The sequence below is a fragment of the Haliotis cracherodii genome, unplaced genomic scaffold (assembly GCF_022045235.1).
Source record: "Haliotis cracherodii isolate W230 unplaced genomic scaffold, xgHalCrac1.p SCAF_4, whole genome shotgun sequence".
In the NCBI taxonomy this organism is placed as follows: Eukaryota; Metazoa; Mollusca; class Gastropoda; order Lepetellida; family Haliotidae; genus Haliotis; species Haliotis cracherodii.
Window position 1 is genome coordinate 40486382 of NW_027266297.1, and position 22408 is coordinate 40508789.

General features: G+C 43.0%; 1 protein-coding gene across 1 annotated transcript; it reads left to right on the forward strand.

Moving 5' to 3' along the window:
- The first annotated feature begins 1104 nt into the window (after positions 1-1104).
- Positions 1105-22245, forward strand: LOC139480156 (uncharacterized). Its single transcript, XM_071263190.1, has 2 exons — positions 1105-1697; positions 19729-22245. The coding sequence occupies exons 1-2, from the start codon at positions 1388-1390 to the stop codon at positions 20742-20744; spliced, it is 1326 nt and encodes a 441-aa protein (XP_071119291.1). The 5' UTR covers positions 1105-1387; the 3' UTR covers positions 20745-22245.
- The last annotated feature ends 163 nt before the right edge of the window (positions 22246-22408 follow it).

The window sequence follows — 22408 nt, forward strand, 5'->3', positions numbered from 1 at the left end:
ATTTCACGCACTGGTTTAGCGTCAATCTCACTGGTTTAGCGTCAATCGCGCTGGTTTAGCGTCTATCGCGCTGGCATAATGTGAATCGCACTTTAGGCACTGATACGGTGTGAATCGCAATTTAGGCACCGACTTGTTAAGTGTGTCGTTAAACAACAAGCAAATAAATAAACCCAATTTTATGTCGCCTCACGTCGCATTTCACGGACTGTTTATTATTCCGATTAACATTATACCTGTTGAAAAAAACACTCTCACTGACTTATTTGTTTCGTTGCAGCGCACAGAACACTTATGCACAGTGAATGCTGCGCTATACAATTATATATATATATATATATATGTATATAATTATCATTATTATTATTATTATTATTAATTACACTGTTCCTTGTAGTTTTGTGTCCATGGAACTTTACACAAGCGCATGTAGATCATCTTTTACCCAGTGACTTTGCATGTATCTCACATCTCGAAATCGTATGGTGGTTTTGTTTGTTCGTTTGTTGTTAAACGCCGCGCTCAGCAATATTCCAGCTATATGAATGCGGTCTCTAAGTAATTGAGTCTGGACCAGACAATTCAGTGATTGACATCATTAGCATCGATCCACGCAAATGGGATACGATGACATTCATCAACCAAGTCAGGGAGCATGACCACCCGATCCTGTTAGTCGCCTATTAGTCGACAAGCATAGTTGCCTTTTACGGCAAGCATTGGTTGCTGAAGACTTATTCTACCCCGGATCTTCAAGGGTCTCGTATTGTGGTTCTGACATTACTCACAGACACAATATAAATAATTGATTATGATTAATAAAGTCCTGTGTTAAATTACTTAAAGGTTAAATTACCACAGAATATTTAATGATTTATGGAAACGGGTTTACTTAAGATTATCACATCACTTGATATTCATATACATGTACAAAATGAATTCTCCAAATGATTTCAGTCATTTTTCCATCACAACCCTTGAAGGTAGAACGCCACTAACCCGTCAATGCATAAGGAGGCCACCAGAGACCCCCCCCCTGAAGGGAGCCTCGCGTTACTCACACCTGCTAAGGTGAGTGCAAGGGAGGTAATCCTTCATGGACGGGTGGGTTCAGGGTGGTGAAATCAGTGACGAGACAGGAATGTAGACTCGCAAAACAAGGAAAACTCTGATCTCCATTGTGAAGCGCTGGCAGTGGCCTAGAGAGACGTAACAGTTTTTCCGCTTACCCACGACCTGTTACGTACGTGCAGACATGTTTGAAGCAGGATAGAAATGAAAGGCGACCAGGAGACGAGGTTTTCCTCAGTCAACAGCCAGTGTGGAGGATGGTGGCTACAGAACAGGGTCATGATCGGGTGGTAAAGTTAAAGACTTTGAGTTGAATATGGGCCTGTCTCGCAAGCTTGGAGGGTGCTCGAAACCCGAGCCGCTGAGTGATGTCGAGTATCAATGGAGTACCCAGAGTTACACCCTGAAGGAGATTCTGGGCAAGTTCAAGGTACCCAGGGTGGTCCAGTGCGCGTCTCCGTGTTCGGTACAGTTGTCGGAGTTTCAGTTCGACCTGCAGCAACCATTACTTATCTACAGCAAGCGATATGTACGGAAAGCCTACGCCAGGAATCTAAAGTATGAGAAGGCGTCCCAGGAAATGATGGCGTCTGGACCCCCTGTCATCATTCCAGAGGATTACGATGGTAAGTAGAGAAAAATACGGGGCGCAGATCACTGAATTCAACAGCCACATGAGTTACATCTCCTTGTTGAGCAAGGAGAAACGTAGGAAAACTTTCACAGGCTTGTATGTTAATAGTCTACTACAATAAATTTAAAAAAGTTAGGAATCATGATTATTTTGGGGGATATTATTTTCTTGTGAAGACTAAGCACACAGTGTCATAAATATCCCCATAAATACAAATGATTCCTAACCGTTTTGTTCAGTAAATACGGTAGGTCTAGGGTTATTGCATGACGAGCTTACAGCTTGATAAATATAAGAAATCAACAATAATATAGATTTTGTGTGGGGTGAGTTAAATTTAGAGTGTTTCAAATGGTACCTTTAAGAACGAACTTTAAAAGATACAAACATTTTGATAGGATTAAAGTTATTATCTCGTCATGCTAAGTTGGAAAACGGTCGGTCAGAATTAAGTGGGGTGGGGTATTGTGTGAATATGGGGATTGGATGTCTGTACAAAGAGCGGTCATACCTCAACGATAACCCGATCGTAACTGAACAGATCCTCATTGAAGTAGTGTTGTTGTCGGGCTCTGTACAAACACCCAGAGCATGTAAATCAGCGGTAGCTGTCGCCTCCAGCGTGATAACATGAGACAGTCATTGTGGGGAGAGAGTAGCACTGAGCGCCCCACAATGGGGGCAGACCGACAGGAGAAAGCCGCATTTTGTTCCCCTGGATGCTTTTCCATTGTGATAGATACGACACATGGGCGTTATACACATACGTCCGGGGCAAGTATAGAAGTCATGCTGCTGTAGAGGGGTGTAATCAACAATATGTCTGTATTGGGCGTTTTGATTGTCTTTGTATTATTTTATGTTAAAGAAGAAACGAATCTCTGTAACTACAATCAAATCAGAAGGACTTGAATACTTTATTTATCCAGAATACAAATGTAAAATGAGTAGAAGCGACCAGCGGGATCAGGCTCGCTGATGCATGTCGTCGTATCCCAATTGCGAAGATGTAGACTCCATTATTTACAGACCGCCATCATATAATTGGAATATTACTGAGTGCGGCGGTAAGCCACATGCGAACAGTAACATGCGTCAGTTTGCTTGGGCTATAGAGGTTTGGCAGAAACAACAGTACTCGAAATCGATTTTATGATGTAAAATTGTCTTTTATGGTTCTTAAGTTGTGTTTATTATTTGCTTACACAATCAAGAAACTACACGATTCCGCATCGCAAAGTTGGGGATTATTGATTAAGCAGTCGTAAAACAATTTGGAACGTTTCTATATTTTCCTATCCATAAAAAATGGACGAACCCAAATCTGTTCACCTGATATTTGTTATGTTGACGCAGAGCAAACAACAAACCTACTGAGGCGCATTGTTTGTAGGGCAGTGCACGAGAAAGCCCAGTTTATTGACCCAGTGAATCGAAGGTGATGTGTCAAGCGCAAGAACTCAGTCAAGTATGGCCGAGCTGTTGAAAGGAATCAAGTCTATTATAACCTACAGTCACCTCGTGACACGACTTAATTGTAGGGAGGGGCTTGAATGAGATTAAATTTTGTGATTTAAATTGTCCACTTTCTGCCATGGAATATAATAACTTCTGCAGTTTCTGATACGGAACGGCTGCTCTGCCACGACCCTGGTATTAAGTACTTCATGTACTTGGTGAACGTGTTGACGAAGCAGTTCAATGTCGGATAAATTTTTTTATTCTTTAAGTATTAGGGTACCGGGTTTCAAAGGTCTGCAAGTTTTCCATCCGACAAATTTCTGCAATGACACACAACTTAAGTCTTTGGGAGGAATTAGGTCTTTAACTCGCCATCAGTAACACTTTAAACTCGATAAATAGCTTAAGACCATGATAAGGAAGATTTTAATTGATTCTGTGGCTTAATATCGGTATTCTGTTTGTTATGGTATCCAACATGGGTACAATGTGTGAAACCCATTTCTGGAGTCCCTGTCGTGATATTGTTGGAATATTACTAAAAGCGGCGTAAAACCACATTCACCCACATCGGTTGCCTAGTTAAAGTTTTGAAGATTTAACTATCGTTCTTTGTTTCCATGGGGCAGATGGGTTGCCTAGTGGTTAAAGCGTTTGCTCGTCACGCCGAAAACCCGGGTTCGAATCCCCACATTGGTACAATGTGTCCCCCGCTCGTGATATTGCGGGAATATTGCTGAAAGCGGCGTAAAACTATACTTACTCAAGCATTCACTCTTTGTTTCCATGGAAATGCAGGACGCGTTATTTGTATGCATGAAGTTTTTTATACTGTAGCTGTATGTTTTATTTATTTTGTATTCCTTTTGTGGCCCATTTCTGTATTTCCATAACAAAATCGCTGCTGAATAATATGAATGTAAGCATGCGATCGAGATTACTAATCACATTTTGACCTCCAGACTGAGGCGGTCGGGTAGCCTAGTGGTTAAAGCGCTCGCTCGTCACGCCGGAGATCCGGGTTCGAATCCCGACATGGGTACAATGTGTGAAGCCCATTTCTGGTGTCCCCCGCCGTGATATTGCTGGAATATTGCTAAAAGCGGCGTAAAACCATACTCACTCACTCACTCCAGACTCAGACTGCCCTGGGGTTAAAGCGCTCGTTCATCAAACAGGGGTGGTAGGATAGACGAGGACGACGTTCACTCGTCAAGCGGAAGGCCCGGGTTCGATTCTCAACATGAGTACAGTGCGTGAAACCCTTTTCCGGTGTCCCTGGCCTTGACATTTCTGGACTGAAGTAACGACTCACTGCAGATCCAAACTGACGAACATATTGGCAAGCCTTTAGTAGAAACGCCGTGATATGTACTGGAAACTATCAAAACTGGCAATTTATCCAAATTATCCAAAGAAGTCCTTTTGCCATAATCAGTTATCCATTATCAGTTATCACCATTACTGTTACGATAAATATCCTGGACCCATTTGTGCGACGTCGTTATAGCCATTATCTTCTGTCATTAACTTCCCATAGAAACGATACTCGCCCATGTGCGTAATTTGATTGGACAGCTATTTTTTAGTGTACTGTTATTGAATCGACTCAAAATATGGCTATAATATTAAATGGGTCCATGGGATTTATTTTATACGGACCGCCTCCGTGGTCTAGTGGTAGAGCGTCCGCCCGGAGAGCGTAAGGTCCGGGGTTCGATCCCTGACCGCGTCATACCAAAAGACTTTAAAAGATGGTACTTGTTGTTACCCTGTCTTGCGATCGGCATTAAGGGGCTAAAACTGGTCGGCTCGGAGTCAGTATACTGTTTCTGAGTGGGGTATTCATGTTAAATTGCGGCATGGTATCTCAGTGAGCTAGCACTATAATTCGGCATCAGTCCGGACTAGTACAAGCAGCCACACACACGTGCATGCACGTCGATATATAAGTGCAATAATCTTGGACGCGACGTAAAAACCCCATTTCACCTCACTTATTTTATACGAATGGAAGACGCTAGATAATCGAGACGTTGCTTGAAGTCGTATTATGCTTCTTGTTGTTGTTTGTTTGTTGTATTACGCCGCGCTCAGAAATATTCCAGCTGTATGACAACGACCAGTATATAAATCGAGTATGGACCAGACAATCCAGTGATTGATGTCATGAGCATCGATCTTGGCAATTGGGATACGATGACATGCATCAACCAAGTCAGCGAGCCTGACCACCCGATCCCGTTAGTCGCCTCTTACAACAAGCATGGTCGCCTTGTACAGCATGCATGGGTTGCTGAATACTTATTCTAACCCGGATCTTCACTGGTTAATGCAATTTGTTCGGTCCCTGCGCTGCTTGACAGGCGCGCAACATGATCCGGTTTGATTTCCCCGAATGTTGATTGGGTGGTAGATTTGTTTGTGTATTCTGTGCTAATGGCTGGAACAGAACAAGCTCTATATCTGCCGTCATTTCTGGAGTGCCATTATCTTCTCACATTTCTCCTTAAGGCTTTCGTTAACGTAGACGTCTACAAATCTCGTGAATTAGAATTATCCATCGTGCATTGCATAGATTTAACTTTTGTGTTGCCCACGATAAAAAGAAACACACAGGAATGTTGTGTATGAAACTAATGTGTCTGCTTGAAGAGGTAAGGGTTCCTGAAGTCTGACATGAACAATCGTCAGCGACATGCATGGGTAGCTCTCTCTCCGTGAGGAAAACTGAAGGAATGCACTAAGTCCCACGAATGGGTTATACGTTGTTGCGTTCTTGTTGGGCCTTAACTCGTTGTAACAACAGATGGATTGGCTACCAACCACTCTGGGACGGTGGGGTAGGCGAGAGGTTAAAGAGTTCGCTCGTCAAGCCGAAGACCCGGGTTCGATTCCCCTCATGGGTACAATGTGTAAAGCTCATTTCTGGTGTTCCCCGCTGTGATATTGCCGGAATATTGCCAATAGCGGCATAAAAACATGTACACTTTATACCCCACTGATGATCATTATGATACTGTTATTCCTACAAGGAAACACCCAGGTTTTATCGAAAAAAATAAATGACTTTGTTGCAAGGTATAATTCTTAACGAAAATATTCAAGCTCACACACACACACACACACACACACACACACACACACACACACACACACAACCACCACCACCACCCACCCCAAATGGTTTGTCCCTAAGACGACCATATTTTCACAATCATTGACTATTAACTTGAGATTTCTAACATTGCTTTGCTTTGTGAATCGGGTCCCCGGATCGAGACAATAGATTATAGATTTTAGGCATACTTTCGAATTCCATCTACATGCACTCACTATCTTATTTATTCGTCATTCAATTTGTAATTAGTTTTCCCGAGTTTATTTTGACGCTCTCATACACAGAACAGGTAAGCTCATTCGACACGCCAAGAAGCCGTCTTCAGAAAAGACAGTGGCCGCCCATTCTTCTCCGTATACAAAAAATACAAACGGGTATCAGCACACAAGTATATACGCCTGGCCAGTTTTACCTTGAAATCACAAAACAGATATACTAGATTTTCATCTCATAAATTGTGGCATGGTGACTCGACATAAACTTGTGTGGCGAATACACGGAAGAATGGCTGCGGTCTTTAGAAGTACATTAAGGCGAATTCCAGCACGATCGTAAATGTGGATATATTTCAACAATAAGATTCCCAGCCCGAGGGTGAACGTATCCACAGAGCGCCTCCCCACCAGACGGTGAGCGTATCCTTTCGGTCACGGCGGTCAACAAAACAAACGAATTGTTTTGAGGGTTAAACCAGTCATTGACTGTTTATTAGGCTGTAAATATCAAATTATTTCACACCCAGTGAACAATATGTCACTGTGTTTACTGGCGATTTTGCCCCCCTGAGTTGTGTGTCATGCTTTTCATCTGTTAGGTTATCAAATATGTAGAGACTAGGCACCCACTTGAGATTGTTTTATTAGCCAGTTCAGATATCTTTATTGAAGACAAGGGCGGTGGGCTAACCTATGCTTAGTGTCGGCTTTACGCCTGAGACCCGTTCGACTTCCCGGTACAAAGGTTGGAAGTCCTGGTTAGAACCCATGCTTGCTGTAAGATGCATCTTCCCGAGGCAAGAGAGTTAACTGACTTTAAAGGTCCGGTTTTCAGCCTTGCCGAACGAGGTTGGAAATCCTGGGCTGGATCGTAGCGCCATCAGTGGCTTTTACGGGTCTTTTCTAAGTCTCTCCTATAGACCAATCAGATTCCACTTCTCGTATCACTTGCATTTGTTTCAAACAAAATGGCGGCGCCCCGTCAGGACGATCTGATCGATAACCAAGATCTATATTGTGATGAAACAGGTCCTACATCGCGAAATTCATCAAATCACCCGAGCAACTTAATCAAAAACATGAAAAGATTTGGAAAATATCTGTTGACAACGAGTTGGTGATGCACATGCTTTGCAAATCCTGCAATCGACCAAAATCCGCACGACAGTTTACGAACCGGATTTCTATTTCGTTGCGCGATTTTGATTGGAGTGCGCATATATTCGTTAGTCCAGCCAAAATGTGCCTCCATAATACCAGCCTATTTCGACAAGGATGGAAACTGGACTTTTAGAGTCAGTTAACTCTCTTGCCTCGGGAAGATGTGAAAGAGGCGACTATGCTTGTAAGAGGCGACTAACGGGATCGTGTGGTCAAGCTTGCTGACTTGGTTGATGCATGTCATCTTAGCCCAATCGATTAGACCGATGCTAATGATGTCAGTTACTGGATTGTCTGGTTTAGACTCGATTATTTACAGACATCCTTCATAGATGAAATATTGCTGAGCGGAGCGTTAAACAACAAACAAACTAAAACACGTTTGGGTTTCCGCGTGGTTGACCGTCGTCTCCAATCAGTTTCAGTGTCGAATCTGCTGCGACTCGCAAGGGTAGCATATTCGTGAGTGAGTGAGTGAGTTGGGTTTAACGCCACTTTTCACAGTATTCCAGTTATATCGCGGCGTGTCAGCTTAATGTTGGAGGAAAGCCCGAAGTGATGCAGGTCTTAGATGTTTACCACTTCGGTGAAACCCACGAGCACGGGTATAGTGCTGACAAACCTAGGAACATAATCGGGGTGAACTGGGATTCATATGTTTCTGGCCACTCTGCACAGCGAATCGCGGCGCCTTAGACGACTGGGCCACCCATGCCCCTATATTCATGAGTCATTACCGGCAATTCATATAAGTCCCAAACTGATCGTTCACGTTTCACTGATACAGCCCCGACACACACAGCCAGGCACGCCAAGAATGTATACCGATATTGACAGAGAGCTGTAAGAACGTTAATGTATCTGGGAGTTGCGTGCCTAGTGCTTGATTGTTAAGGATGTGTGTCAATCTCCCCCACCCACCCTCAAGGCGCTGTCAGTATACACGGGCGTCAACGCGCGTGGCCTACATACGCACAATGATTATTCAAGTTTGGGATACAAATTCAATAAGTGAGGCCACCATCACTTGTGAAGCAACAGTATCAGCACTGATGGTTCCAGACCCACGTGATCTAAGGGTGCACGCGATATAACTGACCTACCGCTGTATACAGAGGAATGGGGAGAGTTTTGGATGGTTTTACAAATGTTTGATAAGAGGTACAACTGCTTACTGATCACAGTCCTGACCTGACTCGGTGTTGAATCTTGTAAAGTCGAAGTCATTTTGACCGTGTCGTAATATTAGACAACTGAGTCAAACTTGAATTTGATAAGACCTTCTTACACTATAGTCGAGAAAAGGGAATTCGACCTTACGAATTTTCACTGTTTATTGATCCATTTGTTCTGGCGAGTTTAGACTGATCATTATATAATATAATATAATATAATATGATATAATAGCCAATGTGAACATGGAATTAAGCCCCCACGATCGGCCTATCCGGCCACGACTAAGGGAAGCAACTCTATACAGCGAATCACGTCGACTTAGACCACTGTCAGAATATCCAGAAACCCAGCTCTGAAATAAACAACACGGAATCACAAACATTACGTGTATATTCCATATGTAATCTAAACACATTGTTCTACATTGCTTGATGTTTGTACAAACAAAACGCCATCAGTTAAACTCTCCCGAAAACTGTTTTCATAGAGAAATATTTAATCCAATGTTTAATCGTAAACAAGCAATACGCCCACAATAGTGGCATGTCTTCTTAGAAAAAACGTACATAATCCTTTCTGTAGACACGACAATTTATTAATTTCCCACATCAAGACCCGAACATGGTCGACTTTCCCAGATCAATATTTCCTAATCCTTATCAGGGAGGATCTATTACTTCAAGAAGGGCGTACCGAATTGAAACGTGTTTTCAACTCCCCCTACCACCCCACGAACGTGTTTACATAACTCTTTAAGTCGGTGACCAAAGCCATCGATCAAACTCCAATAAATTCTTTCTTCCACTGGAGCCCTGACTTACATTGAGATTCAAGCCCTTTCATGGCCTTTGACTTGGAAGGGAGCCCCAAATTAGCTTTAAGAGCTTCGAGTGTATTCAACCCATTTGTAACACGCAAATTGCTCCACAGCCGCACAGCAATCAAGGCGCCCCTACATTGAAAGCTGGTCATGTAATGATAAACTGCGAATGAAACGGCGCCTGTGAGACCCACGCCGTAATTTGGTTCTTTGGAAACTCTTTTAGGAGAATGTTTCTGTGGAGAGAGTGCTGTGATAGAGACAGCTGTATACTTTATTCTTGTATTGGACTGTTGTGTGTTGCGTATTATTAGTTTGTTTTCTCGTAGATGTGTTTTCACAGTTGTAAGGGACCCGTAAAGATCCGGATTAGAAAAGGTCTTCAGCAAACCATGCTTGTCGTAAGAGGTGATCGGGTGGTCAGGCTCGCTGACTTGATTGATGCATGTCATCGGTCCCAATTGCGTAGATCGATGCTCATGGTGCCAGTCACTGGATTGTCTGGTCCAGACTTGATTATTTTCAGACCACCGTCATATAGCTGGAATATTGCTGAGTGCGGCGTTAAACAACAAACAAGCAAACAGTAACACGCGTCACATTGCTGGGGCTATATTTATGTGGCTTAAATAACAGTATACCCCAAATTAATTTAATGATGTAAAACTGTATTGTCTTAATTAGTTTTTTAATGATTACCCAATCAAGAAATTGCTTTCCTAGATTCCTCTTTGTAATTTGCGTGGATCGATGCTCATGATATCAATCACTGGATTGCATGGTCCAGACCGCCGTCATGTAACTGACATATTGCGTCGTTAAACAACAAACAAACAAACACAGTTGTATGGTTTAAGTGTATGACCGTATCGTATTACAATTACACACAGTCGAACCCCAAGTTCTGAGAACCGTCGATTACTCACTTGGAAAGAAATGGTCTTGTCAAGCTCGGACAGAACACGGGGTGACATCTAATAGGACATTTTCCACAAGTCGAATGGCTTTCCTGAAGTGGTTCCCGATGTTGATTGCGTTGGATTATGTCAGAATGTTTTGGATTGTTTTGGATTGAGGTTGGATGTTATGGATTGTGTTCGGTTGTTTTCGATTGCTTTGGATATTTTGGGTTGCGTTCGACCTGAAAGTCAATATTATTATGACATTGAAAATGTGTCATTCCAGATTAATCGACCCACATGCGTATAATGCGTATAACATAAACTACCAGTCGATGTAATGCGTATATGGGTAAAGTAGAATGCGTCAATGAGTGAGACCTTAGATTTATACCTTCGAACAGCTGTGAATATCTTACGCTGTGAATATCTTACGCTGTGAATATCTTACGCTGTAAATATCTTACGGGTAATGAACCTGTGATTGCACCCAGTGTGTAGACAACTGCACAGACAGACAGATTTTTATTTAAGTCTCACCTCATAAATGTACATTCTAAAATACAGCATCTTATTCAAATTTGAGGCACTCCACATGGAGTTATGAGAGACAATGTATACTAATTACAAATATATACAAATATATATTTAAAAAGTATCTAAACAACATGTTTAACGACGATATAAAATGTCTTTTCTTTTCTTTAAAATATAATAGCAGGTTTGGCCGCAACATAGTAAACATCATGGCTGGACAGTATAAAACATAACTTTTTAATATCAGGTAAAATATCAAGTTGGACAAGTGTTAAAACATAGATCAAGTAACTGGGATCTCTCAACATAGTATATAGGACATTTAAGTAAAACATGGCATTCACTTATAAAATATTTTGACATGACATGCTCAGGTCATATAGAATTTACAATGGGTGGGCCGTACTCAGGGTGCAACCAACTCTCTGTAGCCGTGACCTCTTTCATCCACACACTATTACAGGACGGGGCCCCGTTTCACAAAGCTATCTTAGCACTAAGATTATCGTAGTCCATGTTAAAGTATGGCACATACGTCAGTCTAAGCACAAAGATTGCTTTGTGAGACTGGCCCAAGCTTCTCAGTTCAGGGGACTGTTGTGTTCTGTCTGTGTTGCTTGTGTACAACATAAGCCTTTGTGTGCAGTTCATGACGCGTTAAATCTGCTTTGTATGTTTGACATTGCGATTTTACGTACAAACTTTCCCACAGCCTTTGGTTACTGGGATTGAACAAAATTGTTTACGAGATTCGGAATAGTTTCACTGTTAGAGAACACATGAGGCAAATATATACGGAGCACTGCACGGGGTGTGGTTTACATTTATACGGAGCACTGCACGGGGTGTGGTTAACATTTATACGTAGAACTGCACGGGGTGTGGTTAACATTTATATACGGAGCCCTACGCGTGGTGAGGTTTACATTTATATATGGAGCACTGACTTGTTGAGGTTAACATAAATACGGAGCACTGCGCGTGGTGGGGTTAATAGTTATATTCTGAGCACTGACGTGTTGAGGTTAACATAAATACGGAGCACTGCGCGTGGTGGGGTTAATAGTTATATTCTGAGCACTGACGTGTTGAGGTTAACATAAATACGGAGCACTGCGCGTGGTGGGGTTAATAGTTATATTCTGAGCTCTGACGTGTTGAGATTAACATAAATACGGAGCACTGCGCGTGGTGGGGTTAATAGTTATATTCTGAGCACTGACGTGTTGAGGTTAACATAAATACGGAGCATTGCGCGTGGTGGGGTTAATAGTTATATTCTGAGCTCTGACGTGTTGAGGTTAACATAAATACGGAGCGCTGCTCGTGGTGGGGTTAACATATATACGGAGCACTGCTCGTGGTGGGGGTTAACATATATACGGAGCACTGACGTGTTGAGGTTAACATAAATACGGAGCACTGCTCGTGGTGGGGTTAACATATATACGGAGCACTGCTCGTGGTGGGGTTAACATATATACGGAGCACTGCTCGTGGTGGGGTTAACATATATATACGGAGCACTGCTCGTGGTGGGGTTAACATATATACGGAGCACTGCACGTGGTGAGGTTAACATATATACGGAGCACTGACTTGTTGAGGTTAACATATATACGGAGCACTGCGCGTGGTGGGGTTAATAGTTATATACGGAGCACTGACGTGTTGAAGTTAACATAAATACGGAACACTGACGTGTAGAGGTTAACATAAATACGGAGCACTGCGCGTGGTGGGGTTAATAGTTATATACGGAGCACTGACATGTTGAGGTTAACATAAATACGGAGCACTGCTCGTGGTGGGGTTAACATATATACGGAGCACTGCTCGTGGTGGGGTTAACATATATACGGAGCACTGCTCGTGGTGGGGGTTAACATATATACGGAGCACTGACGTGTTGAGGTTAACTTAAATACGGAGCACTGCTCGTGGTGGGGTTAACATATATACGGAGCACTGCTCGTGGTGGGGTTAACATATATACGGAGCACTGCTCGTGGTGGGGTTAACGTATATATACGGAGCACTGCTCGTGGTGGGGTTAACATATATACGGAGCACTGCACGTGGTGAGGTTAACATATATACGGAGCACTGACTTGTTGAGGTTAACATATATACGGAGCACTGCGCGTGGTGGGGTTAATAGTTATATACGGAGCACTGACGTGTTGAAGTTAACATAAATACGGAACACTGACGTGTAGAGGTTAACATAGATACGGAGCACTGCGCGTGGTGGGGTTAATAGTTATATACGGAGCACTGACATGTTGAGGTTAACATAAATACGGAGCACTGCTCGTGGTGGGGTTAACATATATACGGAGCACTGCTCGTGGTGGGGTTAACATATATACGGAGCACTGCGCGTGGTGAGGTTTACATATATACCCGGAGCACTGACGTGTTTAGGTTAACATAAATACGGAGCACTGCGCGTGGTGGGGTTAATAGTTATATACGGAGCACTGCTCGTGTTGAGGTTAATATGAAAACGGAGCACTGCTCGTGGTGGGGTTAACATATATACGGAGCACTGCGCGTGGTGAGGTTAACATATATACGGAGCACTGCTCGTGGTGGAGTTTACATTCATATACGGAGCAGTGCACGTGTTGAGGTTAACAGCTATATACGGATCACTGTAAGTGATTAGGTTATTTAAGTTTTGTACTTTTTCATTATGAAATCTCGATCAAATAGTTCCCGGTCATTCCTGCCTCCTCGAAAGACGCATGCAGACTAAGAACGGTCGCTGCAGAACGCGTGAAGCATTTGTCATGGCCGTCGTTCTACACTTTCCTAAGTTCCTGTGCTTCTTCTTACATCTCTGTCCCAAACTACCAGAAATTCACATGACCTTTTTATCATTCTACATCACATTAAAACACTACCTATGACTTTCATAACCGTATGCCCGAGGGTCACGAAAGAAGTGTGATTTACAGACTCCGGAAAACCTCGACTCTTTATTGACGAGATGGCGAGGTAGTCTGGACACCAAATCAATAACACGGGCTCACATATTTGTTAGGTTTAAATCAGAAGCTTCTAGGTGATGGGCTGACGGGAGGATATATCCATTTGTTGTCTGAATGATGCTCTCGGGGCGCATCGCTTTACGGACACTGCTAAGAGAGGCTGAAGTCACAGTGTTGTCTGAATCCTAATTATACGGTTCTATCAGTTCATCTCCTAAACGATATACATTCATGACTTGGATCAGTTTCTGATCTGACGCTTTTCTGAATCAATGTCGTGGTTGCTGTTGGTTTTTGTACCCACACATATGACATTGTCGTCGTTGTAAGCGGCACTGTTACCACAGATGACATTGTCGTCGTTGTAAGCGGCACTGCTACCACAGAAGACGTTGTCGTCGTTGTAAGCGGCACTGTTACCTCAGATGACATTGTCGTCGTTGTGAGCGGCACTGTTACCTCAGATGACATTGTCGTCGTTGTAAGCGGCGCTGCTAACACAGATGGCATTGTCGTCGTTGTAAGCGGCACTGTTACCTCAGATGACATTGTCGTCGTTGTAAGCGGCACTGTTACCTCAGATGACATTGTCGTCGTAGTAAGCGGCACTGCTAACACAGATGGCATTGTCGTCGTTGTAAGCGGCACTGCTAACACAGATGACATTGTCGTCGTTGTAAGCGGCACTGTTACCTCAGATGACATTGTCGTCGTAGTAAGCGGCGCTGCTAACACAGATGGCATTGTCGTCGTTGTAAGCGGCACTACTAACACAGATGACATTGTCGTCGTTGTAAACGGCACTGTTACCTCAGATGACATTGTCGTCGTTGTAAGCGGCACTGCTACCCCAGATGACATTGTCGTCGTTTTGAGCGGCACTGCTACCACAGATGACACTGTCGTTGATTGCGTTACTGCTATCCTAGAGATGACTATCCTAGAGGTGGATTAATCGACACGTGTATCCTTTGTAACGGGTCATCAAATAAATGGTTTCTTTTGCGCGTGCGTATCCTTGGTCATGGGTCATCAAAGAAATGGTTTACTTTGCACGTGCGTATCAATGGTCACGGGTCATCAAAGAAATGGTTTACTTTGCGCGTGCGTATCCTTGGTCACGGGTCATCAAAGAAATGGTTTACTTTGCACGTGCGTATCATTAGCAGTGTTTCTCATAGAGATGATTTTCCTTGACCAGAGACAGAGATGGTTTACGTGCGGAAATTATACAACAGGTTAGTTTACACGTATGTATCCCCGCCCGGTACGGGTCAAATATTCCCATGTGTAAGAGGTACATAACAAATATGTGGATGGCAATTCCTAAAGGAATTGTACCCATGTCGGGAATCGAACCCGGGTCTTCGGCGTGACGAGCGAACGCTTTAACCACTAGGCTTCCCGGCCGCCCCTCCTGAAGGCGAAAGAACATACCCCGAAACATATTGTGCTTATTCACACGAAAAAACGTTTACCTCAATTTTTTTCTTCTTACCAATTAATATTATAGTTTACTTGTTATTCATGAAAGAATACAAGCCATATAGGCACAGAATAGATTTTCATCACCTTTTGATTGAAAGGAGGCGTCAAACAATGTTTGGATCCAAAACACATGGTGTTTCATTATCCACCATGTGCAGTGGAACATTTTTTGTAAAACTTGCGGCATCTTTTCTCCAGCATTTTCGGCAACAAACTATTTTAAAAAATAACATTACAAGTCGTCTCCAGAGGGGTGGTAGCACCGTTAGACCCTTGGGGACTTGAACTACGTCCGTTGTCCCCGACATGGACATCTCGGAGGGAGCCTTGTGTCCGGGACTTCGGCTGGGTCAACTTAACCTCCCCTGACTGACATGACGACCCCCGCTGCACACAGACACGTGGGCGGAACGTCCATTAGGGAAGGTAATAACTGACGCCGGATCGATCACCCCAGTCATAACGAGGACCTGAAATACATATTTCAGTGTCACTTTACATGATGAAGTAGTTATTTAAGGGAACTGGAACCTTTTTCTGAAAACGTTTCGCGAGGGTTGTTAATAAACTTTTAAGTTGCACGACAAGCACGAAAGTAGTACGGGATGAAGCAACACCATCGATGCCATTTTAATGAGCATTTCCTCCATCATCTGGGCGAATGTTGTACTCTCATAGGAGTGATCGAAATGTTTGGCAAATGTTTGGCAAATGCTGTAATGATATAAGGCGATGTAATGTGATATTACGCCATCAACGTTGCAACTCTGATTTAGATATATTCCCAGAGCCCCCTACTTGTTACAATCGGATGATGACAATGTGTGTTCATGACATCAATCACTGGTTTGAATGGCCCAGACCCTGTCTTTGTTTAATTTAACAATGCCAAATCCAGAGTGAAACATTTACTCAATTTGTCCGCTTAGGATACGAACACTAATTGAGTAAGAAGGTTTACTTGTCATGTTCAATTCCACCAAAATAGTCTCCAATCTAACTGTGTAGTAGTGGGCGGTCGGGTAGCCTAGTGGTTAAAGCGTTCGCTCATCACGCCGAAGACCCGGGTTCGATTCCCGGCATGGGTACAATGTGTGAAGCCCATTTCCGGTGTCCCCCGCCGTGATATTGCTGGAATATTGCTAAAAGCGGCGTAAAACCATACTCACTCACTCACTCACTAACTGTGTAGAAGGAATACGACAACTGGGAATGGTTTTGTATACATTTTTCTCCTGAGCTGTCGCAAAACGCGACGTCACTACTGAATTAAGCTATGGTCGTATGGTGTATTAATCAGTATACATTATGTAGATAAGATAGATGGATAAATCAAGAATGGCGAATGTTGTACTTGAAGCAACATCCACACATTGCAATCGTTGGTAAAGGCGGAGCCTCGGGTGTATTGTCATGTCACGTGACGACAGAGATTTATAAATATCTCATATATAAAACAGATGTTGTTGATCTAGCACGGGTGTAGGAATCAGATCTATGAAGGGTTCCAAATGTCTGTCAGATTGTCAGATTGTCTTATTCGTGACCGTAATTGTCACACGACGTCGTGTCTTTAGTAACATCATTGCGCATGGCGTCATTTCCGCCATAGCGTCATGTTAAAGTGACGTTTTTGTTTCGATCTCGGTCCCCCGCTTGTTTTTTTTGTCCTTTGGAACGAAGCCTGGAATTTTCCTTTGGTCGATACTATGTAATAGAGGGCAATGGTATTCAAAATGAATCAGTTTAAGTTTAATTATATTTATGGCAATGTCATAGAAAGACCCCAAGGAATCTGCGTCAAAATAGACCCCAAGTCAACCATTACTGGCCTTCAAACATTTTGTATTTGATCGGGTAGTCAGACTAAGTGACTTGGCTGATTGGTGTCATCATGACCCGATAGTGTGGATCGCCGCTCATGTTTTCAGTCACTGGTTTGCCTGGTCCAGACTCGATGTCCAGGCCGTAGTGATACAGCTTTGATGTTGCTGACTGTTGCGTTTGACATCATTCATTCACTCACTCACTCACTCACTCACTCACTGCAAATGTGAAACCTACCAAAAATTGGAAGTATGCCACAGATACGCCAGCACTTGCAGGATCTGATCCCGGCCATCCAGTCTTAACTAGAAACAGTGAGTGAGTATGGTTTAAAGCGGCCGGGGTACACTAGAAAATGGATCAGACATTGGACCTATGTAGGGAATCTAACCAGGGTGCGTGCCACGAGGCTACCCCAACGTATCGCGTAGGCACAGTGGAACTACTTCTGTGTACGTTATGCAGAACCCGACAAAATAAACCCATACTCCATTCAATCCAGATCCCTATTGTCTTCAAATGAAAGAAATGAATGCAAAACCACGCTTCAGAAAGAACAATTCCATTAGCGAATGACGCCGTCCCCTTCAGCACGACCGCTTCGCGACGGGACGGACGTGGTAGATAAATCAGTAATATACACCAGGTCTGCGAGTTTAGGCACCGACCCAATAAGCTGCTAGAATATATGTCCTCGTCACTGTCTGTGTTGGAAGTACGACCAATCAGCTGGTAGAATATAGATCACTAGATGTCTGGGAGGTTTTGCCAAGTGTGTGATACTGAATGCATTCGGGTTCAGTCGGCTAAATCCATTACCTACATAATACCTCGACAACAATGGTGTAGTGATTGTGCATAATTTCACTTTAAACCGCACACCGACCCTTCAGCTGTATATCGTGTGACACCCATGGTTAAAAGAAATTAGGTATTCCAGTCGATATCCATCAAAATTTGCATAAGGGTAACGATTGCCCCCGGTTTCAGTGAAACTAGTGATCTGGTTCCAATATGGTTTCCTCCCAATGCTGGCCGAGATCACCTATGGGACTGAGGTTCGCCGAGTGATTTTGAATGCATACTTGATCTGTAGACTGGCAGGTAATATCCAAGTCTATGGTGAAAAGGGGGCGGATGTCTCAGTGGTTTCAGGCAAGCGTACGCTGGTCGAGGGATCGAATACTACATTGCCCAATTCGACGTCATTAAAACCCTCTCTCTATTCTTTCCCTGCCAACGAAGCTGACACAAAGACATACAAGTGGAATCTTGAAAACGCACTCACTCGATAGCAAAATCAGGCAATGTTGCGTTCAGCATAAAATAATGTCTATATTTAATTATATTTCGGAGAATCTGTGTAGAACCAATTCCATATTGTCATTTGCAATCGGAAATGACATTATGGCTACGAGTGACAAATTGAAAAGGGATTACACTTTATGAATTTGTACTAAAAATATATATTGTTTACATTTTGTTTTGTTTGTTTGTTGTTTAACGCCTCACTCAGCAATATTCCAGCTATATGACGGCTCTCTTTAAGACATACATTTTTTTCTCAAAGAAGGAGCCAAACAATATTTTTGGATCAACAACACATTATTTTCAGGATATCCATCATGTAAAGTGTCTAAGACCTGCATCAACACTGGCGTTCCTTCCGCAGTAATTAAGTTACCACGTCGTGATATCACTATATACTGTTTTCGTCGTCGTAAACCACAGACCGCCTCCGTTGTGTAGTGGATAGAGCGTCTGCCCGGAGAGTGGAACGTCGGGTTCGATCCCTGGCCGCCTCTTGCCAAAATACTTCCCGTGAAGATCCGAGTTTAAAACAGGTCTTCAGCAATCCCTGCTTGTCGTAAAAGGCGACTATGCTTGTCTTAAGAGGTCATTAACGGGATCGATGCTCATGATGTCAGTCATGGATTGTCTGGTCCAGACTCGACTATTTACAGACCGCCGTCATATAGCCGGATAAGTGCTGAGTGCGGCGTTAAACAACAAACGAACAAACACAAATACGTTAAAAGATGGTACTTGTTGTTACCATGCCTGGCGCTCGGCATTAAGGGGATAGAAGGACTTGTCAGCTCGGAGTGAGTATACTGTGTCTGAGTGGGGTATAAGTCACGATATCTCAGTGGGCTAGCACTTTAGAACTAGACTAGTACAAGCCGCAACACACACGCGCACACCGACTGACGCACGCGTGCAAGTGGCATAAAATGTGCACTAATCTTAACGCGACGTTTAAGCCCAATTCAACTCACCGTAAAACACACTCCCTCATTGAAATCACTCTTCCTGTTACAGGTTGGTTCACCGTGGTCAACTCGGAGTCGGACACGCTGCCTCGCCACACCAGGATAGAAACGATCGCAGGATGTCCCTCTGAGCGCTTCCTAGTGGGTACGCAACTCCCAGTACTTATCCATACTCCGGGCTATGATGGCGAGGCCCAGTACGTGGAGAGTGACGTCATGCCAGGAGGGGTACTGCGCAAGACCGGTACTTGTGAGAGCGACGAAGCCATGGCGGAAGTGATGGTCACTTTGAGGAAAGGCAGACCGTGTTTACGATGCACAGATGAGAAAAATGACGATTTGATAATACCTTTTCACCACAGAGCAAAAATGTTTGAAGTGTCTGACGAAACGTCACCTACTTCAAGCGGATTGGTCAGCATGAGACACGTGATTGAGACTGGAGAGGCGTTATTCCCGACTGTTTTACGTCATATGTTCGGAGAACTGCCGGCCGTGTCTTATTGCTTTACAGGAGACTTGAGACTGGAGAGGGTGTTTCACGAGGACAGTGTTCTTGCGTCCACACTTGACAAAGAAGCGCCATTCCCACTTGAAATTAAAACCGATTCGAAGGTGCGTTTCACAATTGCATTAAACGAAGCAGACATCAAACGAACGAGCGATTACAACGACGCGTTTTGTGCATGTGAGGAGCTTGGAGATAAATATCTCTCGGGAATGAAAGTGTCCTTCACCTTGCAACCGGAAATGGTACCATTGGATCCACTTGATTGGTCAATGTCAGAAGCCGGAAGTGACGCAGAGGATGTAGATGCAAAGTCTGAATTTGAGATAGACTGGGATCCTGACAGGACAAATAGTATGATTAACTTAGCGGAAAAGGCAGAGAGAATGCCACATCCGAAACCTGATGTCGTTCTAACGGACAAACATGAACGGCCTGGGGAACCGCAACACTCTCAGAAATTAGAGAAACGTTCCGGTAAAACCGACTTGTTTACAATTGATAGTGGATTGAAAGACATTGTTTCGTTGGACGACATGAGAGAGGAGATTGTGTGATTGGCCGTGAGGTATATGAGTTTACCCAACGTGTAAGAGTGCAATAATTTCCGTGCGTGTATTGCTCACATGCCAAATGGACATCAAGTAATCAAATAGACCACGCAACTATTAACTTCGTTTATCATAAAATGAAAATCATAAGAATATTTACACCTAGCAAAAAGTTATGTACCTTCCCTTCATTTCATATATCCCGAACTTCCATGTATATTTTTGAAATATCTACATATGGCATTGACATAATTTTGTTACTAATCTAAGATACCACTTATACCTGGTGAAATAGTTCTCCAGATGGAAACAAGGTCCGAGTAAACCAGGGTAGTGAAATCACCGTTGCCATGAAACAGTAATTACCAGAGAGCCGATTTGGTTTTCCGTTTGTCAATAATTAAAGTGTCATTTACATACAAAGAAGACGAACTTCGTAAATATATTGATGGACATAATTTCAAAAAGACTTTTTTTTATGAAAAAAGTAAGCGGTGTCATTTGGTTTTCTGTTTGTCAATAAAATTGTGTCTTTCAGAAAACAAACACGACTGTATTTCGTCACACAATTGACAGAGGATTTGATTTCAAAAATACTATTTTGTATGGAAATAGTAAGCGGTGCTTTCCAGGCGTATACATGCATAAAATATTATTCATCTGGAGGGAAACGTTTTAATGTCTACTATGATATCATTTTTCATTTCCCCGCCGTGATATTGCTGGAATATTGCTAAAAGCGGCCTAAAACCATACTCACTCACTCACTCATTTTTCATTTAACTTGCATTATGATAATCTGAGAACTAATAACCTGAAATATCTACTGCATTATCTCTGTTGGCCTTTTGTGCACTCGTTGTACTGCACATTGGGTCTCACTTGCAAACAGCGACCTCGGTGATAGGGCACTTGTTAGAGCGTGTGAGGAACATTCGTGTTTCGGTATGGTATGCTGTTCCATGGAATGTATCCATTAATAGTTGAGCAATGGGTGTTATGCTGCTCAGCATCTGTAACAAACTGTACCCATTCATTTACCATGTGTGGCATGGGGGCCCAGAAGTCTAAGACGTCATTGAAGTGCTGGGTTGCGTCCCTCAGTCTTGTAGGAACCAAATTAAATCGTAGGTTCGAATACCGGAATCGCCCTGATTATGATTCCTAGTTTGTCCGCGCCATATCCTGCGGTTTCCCCATAACTTGTATCACTACAGTCTTTTCTCCCACATTAAGCAGACACGTCCTTATATAACTGAAATAATAAAGTGGCGCTAAACCCAACTCACCCACTCACAATATGTCACAATGTTTTCTATCATGCTATATGAAAAACACATGTAAATAAATATTTTTTGTGATTTTTTATCATTTGTAGGCAGGAGTGGGATGGTAATAAAAATTTCAGGCGAAATTAAAGGAAATATTGTTACCAAGACTGTGATTCTTATTTATGCCGAATATTTGGACAACGATCAAAGTACTTACACTGTGTCAATAAAATCAATGAAGCACACTCTGCGTTATTTTCTGTTACAGTAGATCCGTGTCGTACCGATTTGCCAATTATGCGTTGAGTTCAGAAAATGGCATCCTGCGACATATAGTTTGGAAGCACCCAGAGTCGAGTCACGTCAAGTCACGTCAACACCCGAGTAGACTCACAGCGC